The sequence below is a fragment of the Apis cerana genome, linkage group LG5 (genome assembly GCF_029169275.1).
Source record: "Apis cerana isolate GH-2021 linkage group LG5, AcerK_1.0, whole genome shotgun sequence".
Lineage (NCBI taxonomy): Eukaryota > Metazoa > Arthropoda > Insecta > Hymenoptera > Apidae > Apis > Apis cerana.
In genome coordinates, this window is record NC_083856.1 from 12,314,928 (window position 1) to 12,327,802 (window position 12,875).

The 12,875-nt window shown below is 29.1% G+C and overlaps 2 protein-coding genes and 1 long non-coding RNA gene across 3 annotated transcripts; 2 read left to right on the plus strand and 1 right to left on the minus strand.

Moving 5' to 3' along the window:
- The first annotated feature begins 20 nt into the window (after window positions 1-20).
- LOC108000245 (dehydrodolichyl diphosphate synthase complex subunit Nus1) lies at window positions 21-2,619 on the plus strand. The gene is made up of 4 exons (XM_062075389.1): window positions 21-315; window positions 1,782-1,901; window positions 1,987-2,236; window positions 2,328-2,619. The coding sequence occupies exons 1-4, from the start codon at window positions 21-23 to the stop codon at window positions 2,416-2,418; spliced, it is 756 nt and encodes a 251-aa protein (XP_061931373.1). The 3' UTR covers window positions 2,419-2,619.
- A 1,494-nt stretch (window positions 2,620-4,113) lies between these two features.
- Window positions 4,114-10,076, minus strand: LOC133666134 (uncharacterized). The gene is made up of 2 exons (XR_009829830.1): window positions 9,936-10,076; window positions 4,114-4,609 (listed from the first exon to the last, which is right to left on the minus strand). It is a non-coding gene; the product is annotated as an uncharacterized LOC133666134 (long non-coding RNA).
- Window positions 5,709-12,656, plus strand: LOC108003279 (FMRFamide-related peptides-like). Its single transcript, XM_062075388.1, has 3 exons — window positions 5,709-6,178; window positions 9,946-10,343; window positions 10,901-12,656. Exons 1-3 carry the CDS (start codon window positions 6,176-6,178, stop codon window positions 11,091-11,093), a joined length of 594 nt encoding a protein of 197 aa, XP_061931372.1. The 5' UTR covers window positions 5,709-6,175; the 3' UTR covers window positions 11,094-12,656.
- The last annotated feature ends 219 nt before the right edge of the window (window positions 12,657-12,875 follow it).

Below are 12,875 nucleotides of genomic sequence, written 5' to 3' on the forward strand. Positions count from 1 at the left end.
GACGGTCACTGGACGATATAATGTTCACGGTATTTCGCATGTTACTAATACTAATCCACTTTTTATGTGACTTATTTGCCGCGTTTTATAATTGCTGTATGATTCTTCATCGTAAGTTTACCAAAATATGGTACGGTGAAAACTTAAGGACAGAGATCGAAATACTGACGCGTGCCGCGAGCAAGATGAAAAAGCTTCCAAGACATATAGTGATCGTTTTCGGCGCGAAGGAGAACACTATTTTCGATTGTATACGAATTATTAGATGGTGTTATACCCTTGGTATATCTTACATCAGTTTCTTTGACATCAGTGGTAACGTTCATTTTTGTTTATTAGTTTTCTATGATTGTATTCTTTTATTTCCTATATTTAATTTTTGTTGCTATTTTGTTTTAATATGAATTTATTAAACGAATATAATCGAAATAAATTTTAAATTCATTTATGATAAGTAGATATAATGCCAAGAAAGAAATATTATATCAATCTTTTAAAATCTATCATTTTCATATTGATTTCAGAAAAATATAAATGTAAACAAAATAGAAAATATTATATCATAAGTTAGTATCATTATTTATTGACAAAAGATATAAAAAAAATGTTTCAACAAGTTTATACTATATAATTTATATCTTACTTTAAACTTATCTAATATTTTAAGTTTTATTAAATTAATATACTTCAATTTAATTAGATTTATAATTCTTCTACAATGATTATATAAATAATTAACATATTTTAATATTAATAATATTTTTGTACGTATTTATCTCGTATATTATTCTAACCTCAAAATCGAAACAATTTTATTCCTTGATACATAATATAGTTTTCTTGATATTAATTTTTTTGTTTGTAAATATTTTCAATTTTTTCAACATAATTTATTACAATTTAAACTTTAATATTTAAAAAAAATATTATAAGATTTGTATCTTATTTTATGATAATAATGATATAGCATTTTTATAAAATTTTGTTACAATTTTGTTATAAAGTATTTATTTTAATAATATATTTATTTTCACAAATATATTTTTATAAAAATAATTATATGTATATATATATATATATATATATATATATATATATATATTATCAAGCATATCACTGTTGATTCTATTATTATTAATTAGATTTATATTATTATGAAACACACTATGTTCATAAAAAAAATATATTAAGAAATATAAAAATATTTTGTTGAAAATTGAATACAATAAAATAATGTATTAATTTTTCAAAATTCTAAAATTTTAAATATAAATTGTAAAAAAAACATTAAATCATAACAATATTTTTTCATAAATTATAAATATTTCGCAAAAATAAATATTTTACATTTCATAAAAATGAATTTTTGTAAAATATATTAATTAAGTTAATTTTGCACATATTTAAAATTAACAACACAATATTAATTTGTACAAAAATATTTTGTTATTTAGACTCAAGGACATATTTAATGTACGTGTAATATTATATGCTGATATAATTTATTTTAAACATGTAATAAAGAAATATGTATTTTTATTATTGATTTATTGTTAAATTAATAAAAGAAAGAATATAATGGAAAAAATTTATTAATCTTTATAAAATATTATACGACTATTAAATCGAAAAATATAAATTGTTTTATTTAATTATATGATTTTTGATATATTATAAAAAAAATAATAATTATATTAAGCAATATTGTGTTTATAATTATTATATATCTAAATATAAATGATATATAATTATATAATTATATATCTATTTTGTTGTTACAGGTTTTCTAATCCGAAACGAAAATTTATTAAAATACGAACTTGCAAAAACACAACCTGATTTAATGGAGTACATCAATTGGAGTAAATCAAACGCAGGATTCTCTCAAAATGGAATTACTGGTGCATTTTTTGCATGAATAAACTTTTCATAATTCATAAATATATTACAAATTTTCTAAATGATTTTTTTTTTTTTAATTTATAGATTCTAAATCGAAAATGAGGATATTTTTATTGTCCTCTCTAGATGGAAAAAAAGAAATAGTATCCTTGACAAAAACATTAGCTGAAGCTGTAATCACAGGAACAATTAAGCCGGAGGAAATAAATATCGAATTGCTCGATGAAAAATTAAATTCACGAAAAATGCCGGATCCTGATTTAGGAATAATTTATGGCCGTGTTTGTTCTACGTATGGTGTTTTACCATGGCAAACACGAATAACAGAATTTTAGTAAGTTTATTTCATGATTATTTATAGTTGTTGCAGAAACTTCAATATTTTTATATTTAATATTTAATAATATTTTATTTTTTTATTTCAGCATGTTACCTTTAAACATTAGTTTATCTGCAAAGGATTTTATATGTCTGTTGGAAAAATATAGTAAAAGCGAACAACGATACGGAAAATAACTGGAAACTTTATTATTTTTTTCATTTGAGTAAAACAAAAATATGTTAATGTATCCAAAAACAAAAAACAGACGGATGAAACAAAAAAGTAGCTTTTGAGGAGATTTTTTACAAAGACTGAACTTACAATAATTTACAGATACTATTTTATAAGTGATTGTGTGCTAAATAAACTTATGATGGCTACATGTGTAGCGTAAATCTTGTTTTGTGAGTCGATTTTAACGTTATTATCGAAAATAATAAGAATTTAGGTAACTCAATTTGAAAAGATTCTCATGAAGAGAAGATTCAAAGAGAAGATTCCACAGAAAGTTGCAAAACTGAAATATCTTAATTGTATTTTTAATTATGTGAAATGTAATAATTGTCCTGCCATAAAATAATATCATAGAAAAAGAAAAAAAAATATTAAAAATGTGATACTTCAATGCGATTTTTTTTCATAATTAACGGCCTTATTAGTTGATTTAGTTTTAATATACTATACAATTTTAATGCTATTTAAAGAATAATTTAAAATACGAAGAAAATTAACAGAAGTTTCATAAATGATAAAATATCAAAGAGAAAAGTATATTAATTTAAACTCAAGTACAAATAAACTTATATGTATAATCTAAGATAATGTTTTAGTAACATTATTATTTAGTACATTTTTTAAAGTTTAATTAATATCACTATTCTTGTGTTGTGTAAAAAAGAAAGATCATAAATATTTATAATTTTATAATTAAGTATACTTATACCAATCACTGTATAAAATTAAAATTTTGGTAATTATTGGTAATTACATGTCATTTATTAAAATCGATAACATTCCATTGTACATATATAATAGTTTATTGAAAAAAATAAAATGATCACGTGCGTATGTCACGTAGATATTTTGATAAAATGTCGATGAGACTTTTATTTTTATCTGTGGTATTGTTCTCGTGAAAAATTGCCTATTGTGGAATTAAATTCCTAAAATATATTATATTCGTTTTTTCACAAATGTGTCTTGATTATTTAACAAACCTTATTTCTTACTGCTCATAAATTTTTATTTATTAAAAGCAGAAAATATATCTTTAAAATGATACGATTAATTATTTGTTAGTTAGTTATTAATTATGATTTTTAGTTTTTTAAATATACTTTAAACGAATAATTTTGCAAACATATAGATACCTTCTGTTAAATGATAAGATTGATAAGATAAAGCATTTAAAATGATCATTTCTTCTTAATACTTTTCACTCGATCCTTCTATATATTTGATCTAAATTTTTATAAATGTTTTCAATCAAATTGAACAACGCTCAAAAATTATTTCTTAACAGTTGAGAATTTGGGAAAAAAATATTAATTAACTTTTATGGTTCGCCATTGATGTCATTCATAAATATAATGATTTTCAACGAATAGTCCGCGGACACTCTCTGCCGATTCGTAGGCTTGACATTGGATTATATACCTCTAGAGATGTCAGTTCAGCTTTTTTGTGTCCACAAAGCCACACAATGGTTGTAGACGAGCAAAGAAACAAACATTTCTCAAGATAAAGCGTGCTATATTGTACTTATATACGTTATACACCTGCGTGAGTGGGAGGCAAATAAAGGGGAGTACAAGAAAGAACGTATCAAAAATAAAATTATCGTTTTATATACGCGGATATTACGTTATTATTAAGAATTAAGATCTAAATTTTTTAAATTTAATATTTTTATTGCTTCATCATTAATTAAATTCTGATTAACCAAAGCGAATAAAGCTTTATTTTTTCCTATGAATTATTAAATATAATATATCGTAAAAATTCAATATTATTCCCATCAAATACATTGTTATCCCTTTTATCGAAACTTCGTACGCATTCTACTTTTAAATATCAAGTAAATATCTTAAAGTAGAAAAAGAATCGACATTACACAGAAGATGCACAACAAGTATTTCAACATGCGTTTTAGTTACATTCATTAATTTCTAATCTAGAAACATGTCTTAAAGATTTTCATATCTGGTTTAAGAAATATCTAGTTACACATATATCTAGTTATATAAGATATGTCGAGTAAAAACGAAATATGTATTCACACCTGTGTGGCGATTATTTCACGAAAAGAAGTGACCCAGATTCCATTGGAAAACAAGTGCCTCTACCTGTTGCACTTCATCCCCGATTCATGGGAAAGGTTCAATCCTACAAGTAAAAACACAAAGATATATGCTTTTTTTCGCGAATTGTAATATTTTGTTTCTTAAATTATTATACATTATTATTATTATCAATATGTTCTTTTTTTTGTCTGTTTAAATTACAATTACATATTTTGTATTTAATCTTATTTCTCTGACAAGAATATTGAACAAAATATATATATATATATATATAATAGAAAGAGAGAGAGAGAGAGAGAAATCGATGAAAAATTAATTTTTACTTTTAATTTTTGTCTCAATTTTTTTTTTTTTAAATAAAAATAATTTTCTAGATTCTAGTGATGATAAATCTTTCTTAAATTATTCATTATTTAAGAAAATGGATGACAAAAGTAAAGAAAATTAAAGAATTAATAGAAAACGCGAAATCAAGATTCAATATTTTACAAAAAGATATCTTCTAGATATTGTATTAAAATTTCACTAGAAATGGCAATAATCGAAATAGTTAATCAATGAACGATGAAAAATAAATAATCTTGACATATTTACTCGAATTTTTACTCAAATTTCCTATAATACCTTCTTTTCTTACAACAATATATATTTTATATTAAAAAATATACATTATAAAAAAAAAAGTCCACGTGCAATTCGAATCTTCATCAACGAAAACATTATCGGGAAGAGATAAATTAAATTATAGCGAAAATATTATTAAAAAAATTGAAAGCGAACGTTTTAGAATCTACCAAATCTACTAATTTAAAGATTTTCAGACAATAGAAAAAAGAAAAAAGTAAAGAGATCGCGTACAACATTATTGTTTTCGAAGGAGTAACGATTAATCGAAAAAGTATAGTAATAATTAATTAATCAAATGTTAATAACAAATTCAAAAATGATCTTAACTTCTTCAACGTATACTCGTATATGTAGTATTTTTCCTTATATAAAAAAGAAAAAAAGAAAGAAAGGAAGAAAGAAATAGATTTATCCACAACCTAACCTAGACAACTCCGTGGCAACTCGCGTTGGCCGATTTTGCAGGTCGATTATTATCCGATTGTTACGTATGAAATTTTGGTTAGGATAGAATAGATTATTATTTATTAAGTGTCGTAAATAATAAAGGAGAATTACGTGGGTAGTGCTGCCGTCGGGTGTAATTGAATCAAAATAATGTAGAGGTATCGCGTTATACGGGCACGGGCAATCATAACTCAGGCTATCACGTCTCTGTGTCTCGGTCTCGGTGTCGGCCCGTGCCGGCTACGGGGGATGCGCCGTGAGTGGTGCCTCTATATAAAGGGTGTCATCTCTAACCCCCGTACACACTCGTTCCACCGCAGCAACAGGCCGCAAACCTCGCGTACAATCTTCCTCTTCGAGTACGCGAACGTTTTTTCCCCCCTTCTGTTCTCTCCTCCTCCCTGCCGTCTCTCTTCTTCCTATTCGTCTCGCGCAACGAATCGGCCGCAAACCGTATATACCAACACGCGCACGCATACACACCATACGCGCGTCGGAGGAAAGAGGAAAAAACATCGTCGGAGACCGGTTGAAAGATCTCCCTGAAAAACTACACAATAACGAGAGTTGCGACATGGTGAGTGATCGAGTGATCCCTTTGCTGCTATTCTTTTTCTTTCTTTCGTTTTTTTCACTAGTTTTTGAAGTAAGAAATAATTTTTGAAAAAAATAATTCTTATTTTATTTCTTGTATGTGGAGTATGAAGATATTAAGGAGTTGTATTAATCATTCATTTTTTGATAATGTCTGTTAGCTAGAATAATTAGACGTTCAATCTCAACTAGATTTTTTCGAAGGAGAAGCTTGAAAGAAGATATTATTCTTTTTCTCGCATCGATATTATTCTACGCGCACGAATTGTTAGAAAAATTATGTATCTTCAAAATCTTGTGATTTTTAATTCGAATCGACATGTATACGTGTCGCGAAAAATGTACGTGCTAAATCGAACTTGAGATATGGATACACAACACAGTGAACGTGTTAAATTCCGTGGCTGGTGAAAACGAATTACGAATAGATCGCTATTTCCACAGCAAACACTGACAAGTACAATTGAACTTCACTTCCAATTTGATGAAACTGTATTATTTATTTGAATTTATACTCCGTCGAGGACGAGAAATTTTTAATCGTTCATTCGATTGATTCCTTGCCTTCGAATTCAATCATCTCGCGAGAAAAATTAAAATTAAAATTAAAATTTTTAGAATTGTTATTTGATATATTTCTTATAAGAGGAACACTTCTCTGTTTCCCTGAAAAAAATTCTACGATCGTTAATATCACTTTTACCCTTGTATCGAGTTTGTATCGATCGATCAACAACTTTGAATTTGAGTGAAACGAAAGTTAAACGATAAATCGAAATACACGGCAGATAATTTCGATTAAAGGTATAGTATTTATTTCTAAGATAGCGTATAAAGGGAATAAATAAAATTGTAATTTTACGGAAGTTTTCGAGTTATAAAAGGTTAGATCATAATAGTTATAACAGTTTAACTTCAACTTGTGGGCTGCATCCCTTGGGGGAATCGCGAAGGGGAAAATTGCCTCTGTTATTTTTTAATCGATGACTTTTAATATTTATTCATTTCATTACATCGCCGTGTTTTCTATATTCACATCGCCTAAAGATCAAGGTCGATCCTCTGCCCGGTCAAAAAAATATCATTGCTACTTGTTTCGCGCTTATGTTGATTCAATTTCTTTTATTTTTTTTTTTTACCTCGAAAGGTCGAAAGTAATTTAAATACTAGAGAAGAAGGGATAAGAAAGGATGGAAGAAAAATTGTTGAAAAATTGTTGCGATTATTTCGATTTATTTAACGGTACGAGGAATAATTTATCAGGTTTAAATGGAGTTCTCCTATAATAGTTTCGCTCGGTTCCGCTTTTAGATAAGTGGATCAAACCTGTGGCCGAACTTTATCCTAATCGAACATTGACTAAAATTTCATCAATTCGGATAAATAAATGAAATTCAGATTTCCTATTGAACTATTAACGCTCTACTCGGATAATAGAAATTAACATTTCGAACGCATAAATGAATCCAAATTGCCAGAGAGGAATTATATTGGAGGTACATTGGGAGGTAAAATTAAATCCATCTTTTCTACGCAAATATTTTTTAAATATTTCCCAACCAACTATTCTTTTTATTTATTTAACGCGCTCGTCACCGTTCGCCCATTAATTCCCTTAAATTTTCTTTAAAGATTAAAGATTTTTATCATCGCTCTTCCAAGCTTTGAACCGCCACTAATTCAAACCCGTATTTAAATTTTTTATCGGGGCACTTTAGAAAGGCACAAGAGCGCCGACGCATTTTCCATTTCACTATACATACTGTTAAAGATTAATTCATTTCTTGCACGCCGATTATACTCCATAGTGTCGTAAAAAAGAGGATGTCTCCTTTGCAAGAGTGCGCACGTTTAAAATTCCTTCAGCAGCTTCAACCTACTCTCGCCTTTTTCTCCCTTTCGCCGACTTGGCCGTATAAATTGCTATTAAAAGGTTAGATACATATACTATACATAGATATATATATATATACGGAGAGGGGGGGTAACATAATTTGCGAAGTCGATTTTCCCTCGTCGTTGCGAACGACGAATACGATATCAGATGGGCGGTTTTTTAATCTTATATTTATTCAACTTCTTTCTTCTTTCTTTCCTCTTCTTTTTCCGCGTTATTCGAAGTACAGTTTTCTTTGCCAATGTTTTGAAATTTATAAAGGCAAACAGAAAGAGAGAGAGAGAGAGAGAGAGAGAGAGAGAGAGGCGGTAGCGAAAAAGTTGAAAAGATAGAGGTTGAAAACGAAGCTCGAAGAATGCCGCAGAAAGAGCGTATATTTTTCTTTTTCGAAAGAAAGAGAAAGAATGATGATCGCTCTTAATTATTCATTAAGATTTGGTTAAAGACGGACGAGAGAAGTTTTCTTCGAGAAAGGAAAAATTTTTTTATCGTCGCAAATGTCACGCCAGAGTTTCGACAAGTATTAACAGCGTTTTCTGATATTTTTTTTTTTTTTTTTTAGATCGAAGGACGCATCGAAAGTTTTAATCGTTTGATCTATCATTTTGTCGATCGAATATTGTATATTATTTTTATAGGCGAGAAGGGAAAAAGTCAAAGAGGAAAGTTATTCTTTCTTTTTTCTTCTTCTTCTTCTTCTGCCTCTCGAAGAAGCGTAGAAAAAGCTAGGCCGAATAAAAGAGAGATAACGGATCGCCGAGCGAAGCATCGATGTTATTCTCAGGACATAATTTATGTCCGTTCATCCTCTCGACTCATCCTCGTAAATCCTTGCCAGCTTTTTAACAGAAAACGTAGGCGACGAGATCATCGCGAAGGGTGGACCGTGTTACCGGGGGTTAATTAACGTAACGTAAGGTATCGCCATTAATCTCGGCTCCATGTACCGCAATATTACCGAACATCCTTAATTAAGACCAGGCTAATAACAAACCGATATTATTTATCGCTACACTCTGTCTCGCGACCTCTGCGACATCTGCATTTCGAGATAATCTGTAACAGAATCGTTCCCGCAGTAATTTTCGATATTTGGATAAAGAAATCTTAAAAGAAGGAGAGGGGAGGCGAATTTTCATGAAAAATCTCTTTTATCCCCGGTGAATGTTACGTGTTTTCTCAATTTCTGAAAAGATAGAAAGAATTTCGTGTCTTCCTTTTTATCAGAGAATTCTCTGAGCGAAGAAGAGAAAGGATAATAAGGGGGAGATGAAGCGCCATTTTTATAGAGAATTGTAAATTAGACATTGAATCTTTGAGAATCTCGCCCCCTATTCTCTATTGTTTTAGAATTAGAATTTTAATCTTTCACGGCCGATATATTTCTTTTCTTTTCTTTTCTTTTTGTTTTTTTTAACGATCAACGTTCGTGGAAACTTCAAATTGAACATTGGTTAAAAATATTCTATGAATAAAGAGAGAAAAAAAAGAGATTTACGAAATTACAAAGAGAAATGTTATTAAGCGTCGATTCTTTGAATCTTGATAACTACGATCTATTGTATAGATACACTCCGTTCAATAAAGAATTAACGTTGTCGAAAGTTACGTAACGATGATCTTATCTTCATTCGTCTCTCGTTACGTAAAATATATAATGTCGGTTGTCTGTCCGATTCTTTTAAAAATGGCGATGCATCCTCCCCCCTCCCCCCTCTCTCTATCGATCATCAAAAGAAATGAATAATCTCGCAAATTTTAACTCTCTATAAACCGATTCTTTCGTTTTTTTCAATCATCTGAAGAACGCGACAAAACATAAAATATATTTTTTCGATCGTACCTTTTTTTAGAGGAGCTGTTTATCGTCGTTGTATGTGCTGCCCTTCATCTGCAATTGCGTCCTTGTTTCTTCCTCTGTGTTGACTACTCTGAAGGCCGATGGAGGTTTAAGAATCTTCAAGGACGCGCCCAACGAGTTCGAGGAAGTGTTGAAGAGACACAGCATCGACTGTCACTCGGACAAGAGGGAGAATCCTCAAGGATGCAGCGGCTCGTTCTTCGTTAGGGACGAGCGTAGCGATCCCGACAGAGGCAAAGAGAGATTTTACAATGGCGACGGTGACAGAGGTTCGAACAGATCTCCGCGCACTTGGAAATCGCCCGATATCGTCATCAGGTTCGGCCGAGCAGGCTTCAAGAACTTGAACAGGGAGCAGAAACGGGGAAGAAACGACTTGAATTTCATCAGGTAGCAAACTCTATTGTAACGATTTAATAGTATCATTTTTTTAAAATTTCAAATTATTCGAATTACGAGATTCGTTTTATGGAAATTTTTTAATGATCGAAGACAATTCTCTTCGGTACGATACTTGTTTCGAATCGCTCGATTTACAAAAATTTCTTCCGATCGAAGATTATTCGTGAAAAAATAACTTCGAGGTAATATATTTTTTTTTCTTCTCTCTAAAATTTTCAATAATTTTCTTCGGTTCTTTGCCGATTTCGAATCGCTCAAGTTACGAAGATTTCGTCTGATCATTCGTGAAAAATAACTTTGAGATAATCTTTAGAATTATGTCCGAGATCAAAGTATTTTAATTTCTTTACTCTTATCTATTTTAAAATTTTCAAATACAATTCTTTTCGGTACGATAATTACTTGCTGCATACTAAACTGGAACGATCGTAGTATTCATGGCTGTCGATTTTAATTTATTTCTTGAAATGAATGTCGAAGGCACGATAATATGAAACGATGTCGCAAGATGAAAATCACTTTGTATAATGAATTCTCTCCATCAGATATGGTCGAGGTATGCAGATTTATCCAGACAGCGTTATGACAGCAATATGCTCGAATCTATTGTCGAACGAGAACATCCAACCGTACGAGGCAAGGTTATTGCGTTTTTGCAACAGCCTAAACAATAATGACGTCGATCAAAGAGAAAACCTGGACTTCTTCGAGGATCGACTCGGCACGAAGCACGATTAAAAAGAAAAGAAACCCTCTCGATCCATCGCACCAATTCATCGAGATTTGTCGTGTGTCGACCTCTCGGGACAACTCGCCTCGCCTTATTACGATCTTACAAATTTTTCCCATGGACAACGTTGTTATTGGCCGATCCATATATTGAGTTACGAACTTTCCTCGTAAGCTTTCTTGTAAAATAAATTAATTAAATTTTATATTCGGTTCATGCTTTTTCGTTCTCAATATAAATTAATGTTACTTACATATAGAACAGATTTTTTTTTTAATCCTTTGTAACATTATTATAATTAATACTTAATTTATATTATTTTATATATTTAATATTTTTGTAATTAATATATATATATATATACGTGTGTGATATGATAAGACGTTTATTAAAATTTAATTTATAATGGAAACGAATATTATTGGTTCGGACCGTAATAAGTTGACAGTCTGATAGTATACAGATTTTTCTACTTAAAGCTTAAAGATTTGATTTATCACTTGTATCATAATACAACTATTTTTTCGAATGTTACTTTATTCGAATAAAAGAATTGTAGCTCATAAATAATATGAGCTGCGAAAATTATTGCATTAATTTCCAATTTATTATTATTATAAAATAATAATTCGTGAAAAAAAATTGGATTTGTTTAAATTTTATTCCATTTTATGAATTATTTAGAGATACACTCGTTCAATTGAATAAAAATGGCTGAACGAATAACGTTGTTCTGTAATGTTTCTTCTGGGTATTTTAATATGCATTCACTTGCGTGTACATAAGAAAATTGTATCACCGATCTCGACATCGACATGAGATTGTACGCGAATCGAATTCACAGGAAATCGAAGAAAAAAAAGTCGAACGTGATGAATGATTGTCAATCATTGTCGATGACGAAGATATCATCAATCCATTGTTTATATCGAAAAATATTTTGTCTAAGTCCATTTATTATTATCAACGAATCATCTTTGTCATTTTATTTATTGATAAAATAGCAACGAAAATTTCGTAATTGAAAAATTAACCTCTTTTTTTATTTTCCTTTTCTTTCCGTGTGATTTATAAACATTATATCTCTTAAATAATCAAAATACAGTAGGATACAAACGTTAGAATTGAGAATTAAAAAAAAAAATAAAATAAAATTTCGCGATAAAAAAATTTATAAAGATTGAATAATAGAAAAAATGATTTTTCTTTGAAACAATGCTTTTACTTGCGGGATAGGAATGAGATATAATAATTTTGAAAGATTAATTATATATAAATATTTGAAATAAGATTACACAAATTGTAAAATAACATAATAAATTTGTATCGTCTGATGAAGTTAAGCGATAATTGTATCTTGTTTTTTTAGTTCTTTTTTTTCGAAGAAGTGTATCTTTTTAAAGATAAGTAAATAGAGCTTTACTTGGTCATTGTTTTTCTCGACTATTCTACAATTATAGTATTACGACACTGTAATATCGTCTGTAACCTGAACATCATTCTTAAAATGGATGTAATTTAATACACGCGTATAATTAAATAATTAAATAAGAAATAAGTGGCTGGAAAAATGTGATTTATGTTTCTCATACCCTTCTTTTGTCTTTTTTTTTTTAGTCTGATACAAATTAGTACTTACTACTTCCTCCAGACTTTCTGAATTTGCATGTATTGCTCGTTATTTGTTAAAGAAAAAAATATGTATATATTTTTATTTTACGCGAATCAGTAATCTAATCCAGTATTTGGAAATTAACGAGTTAAAAAAAGTAACTAGTTAAAGTTTCAAA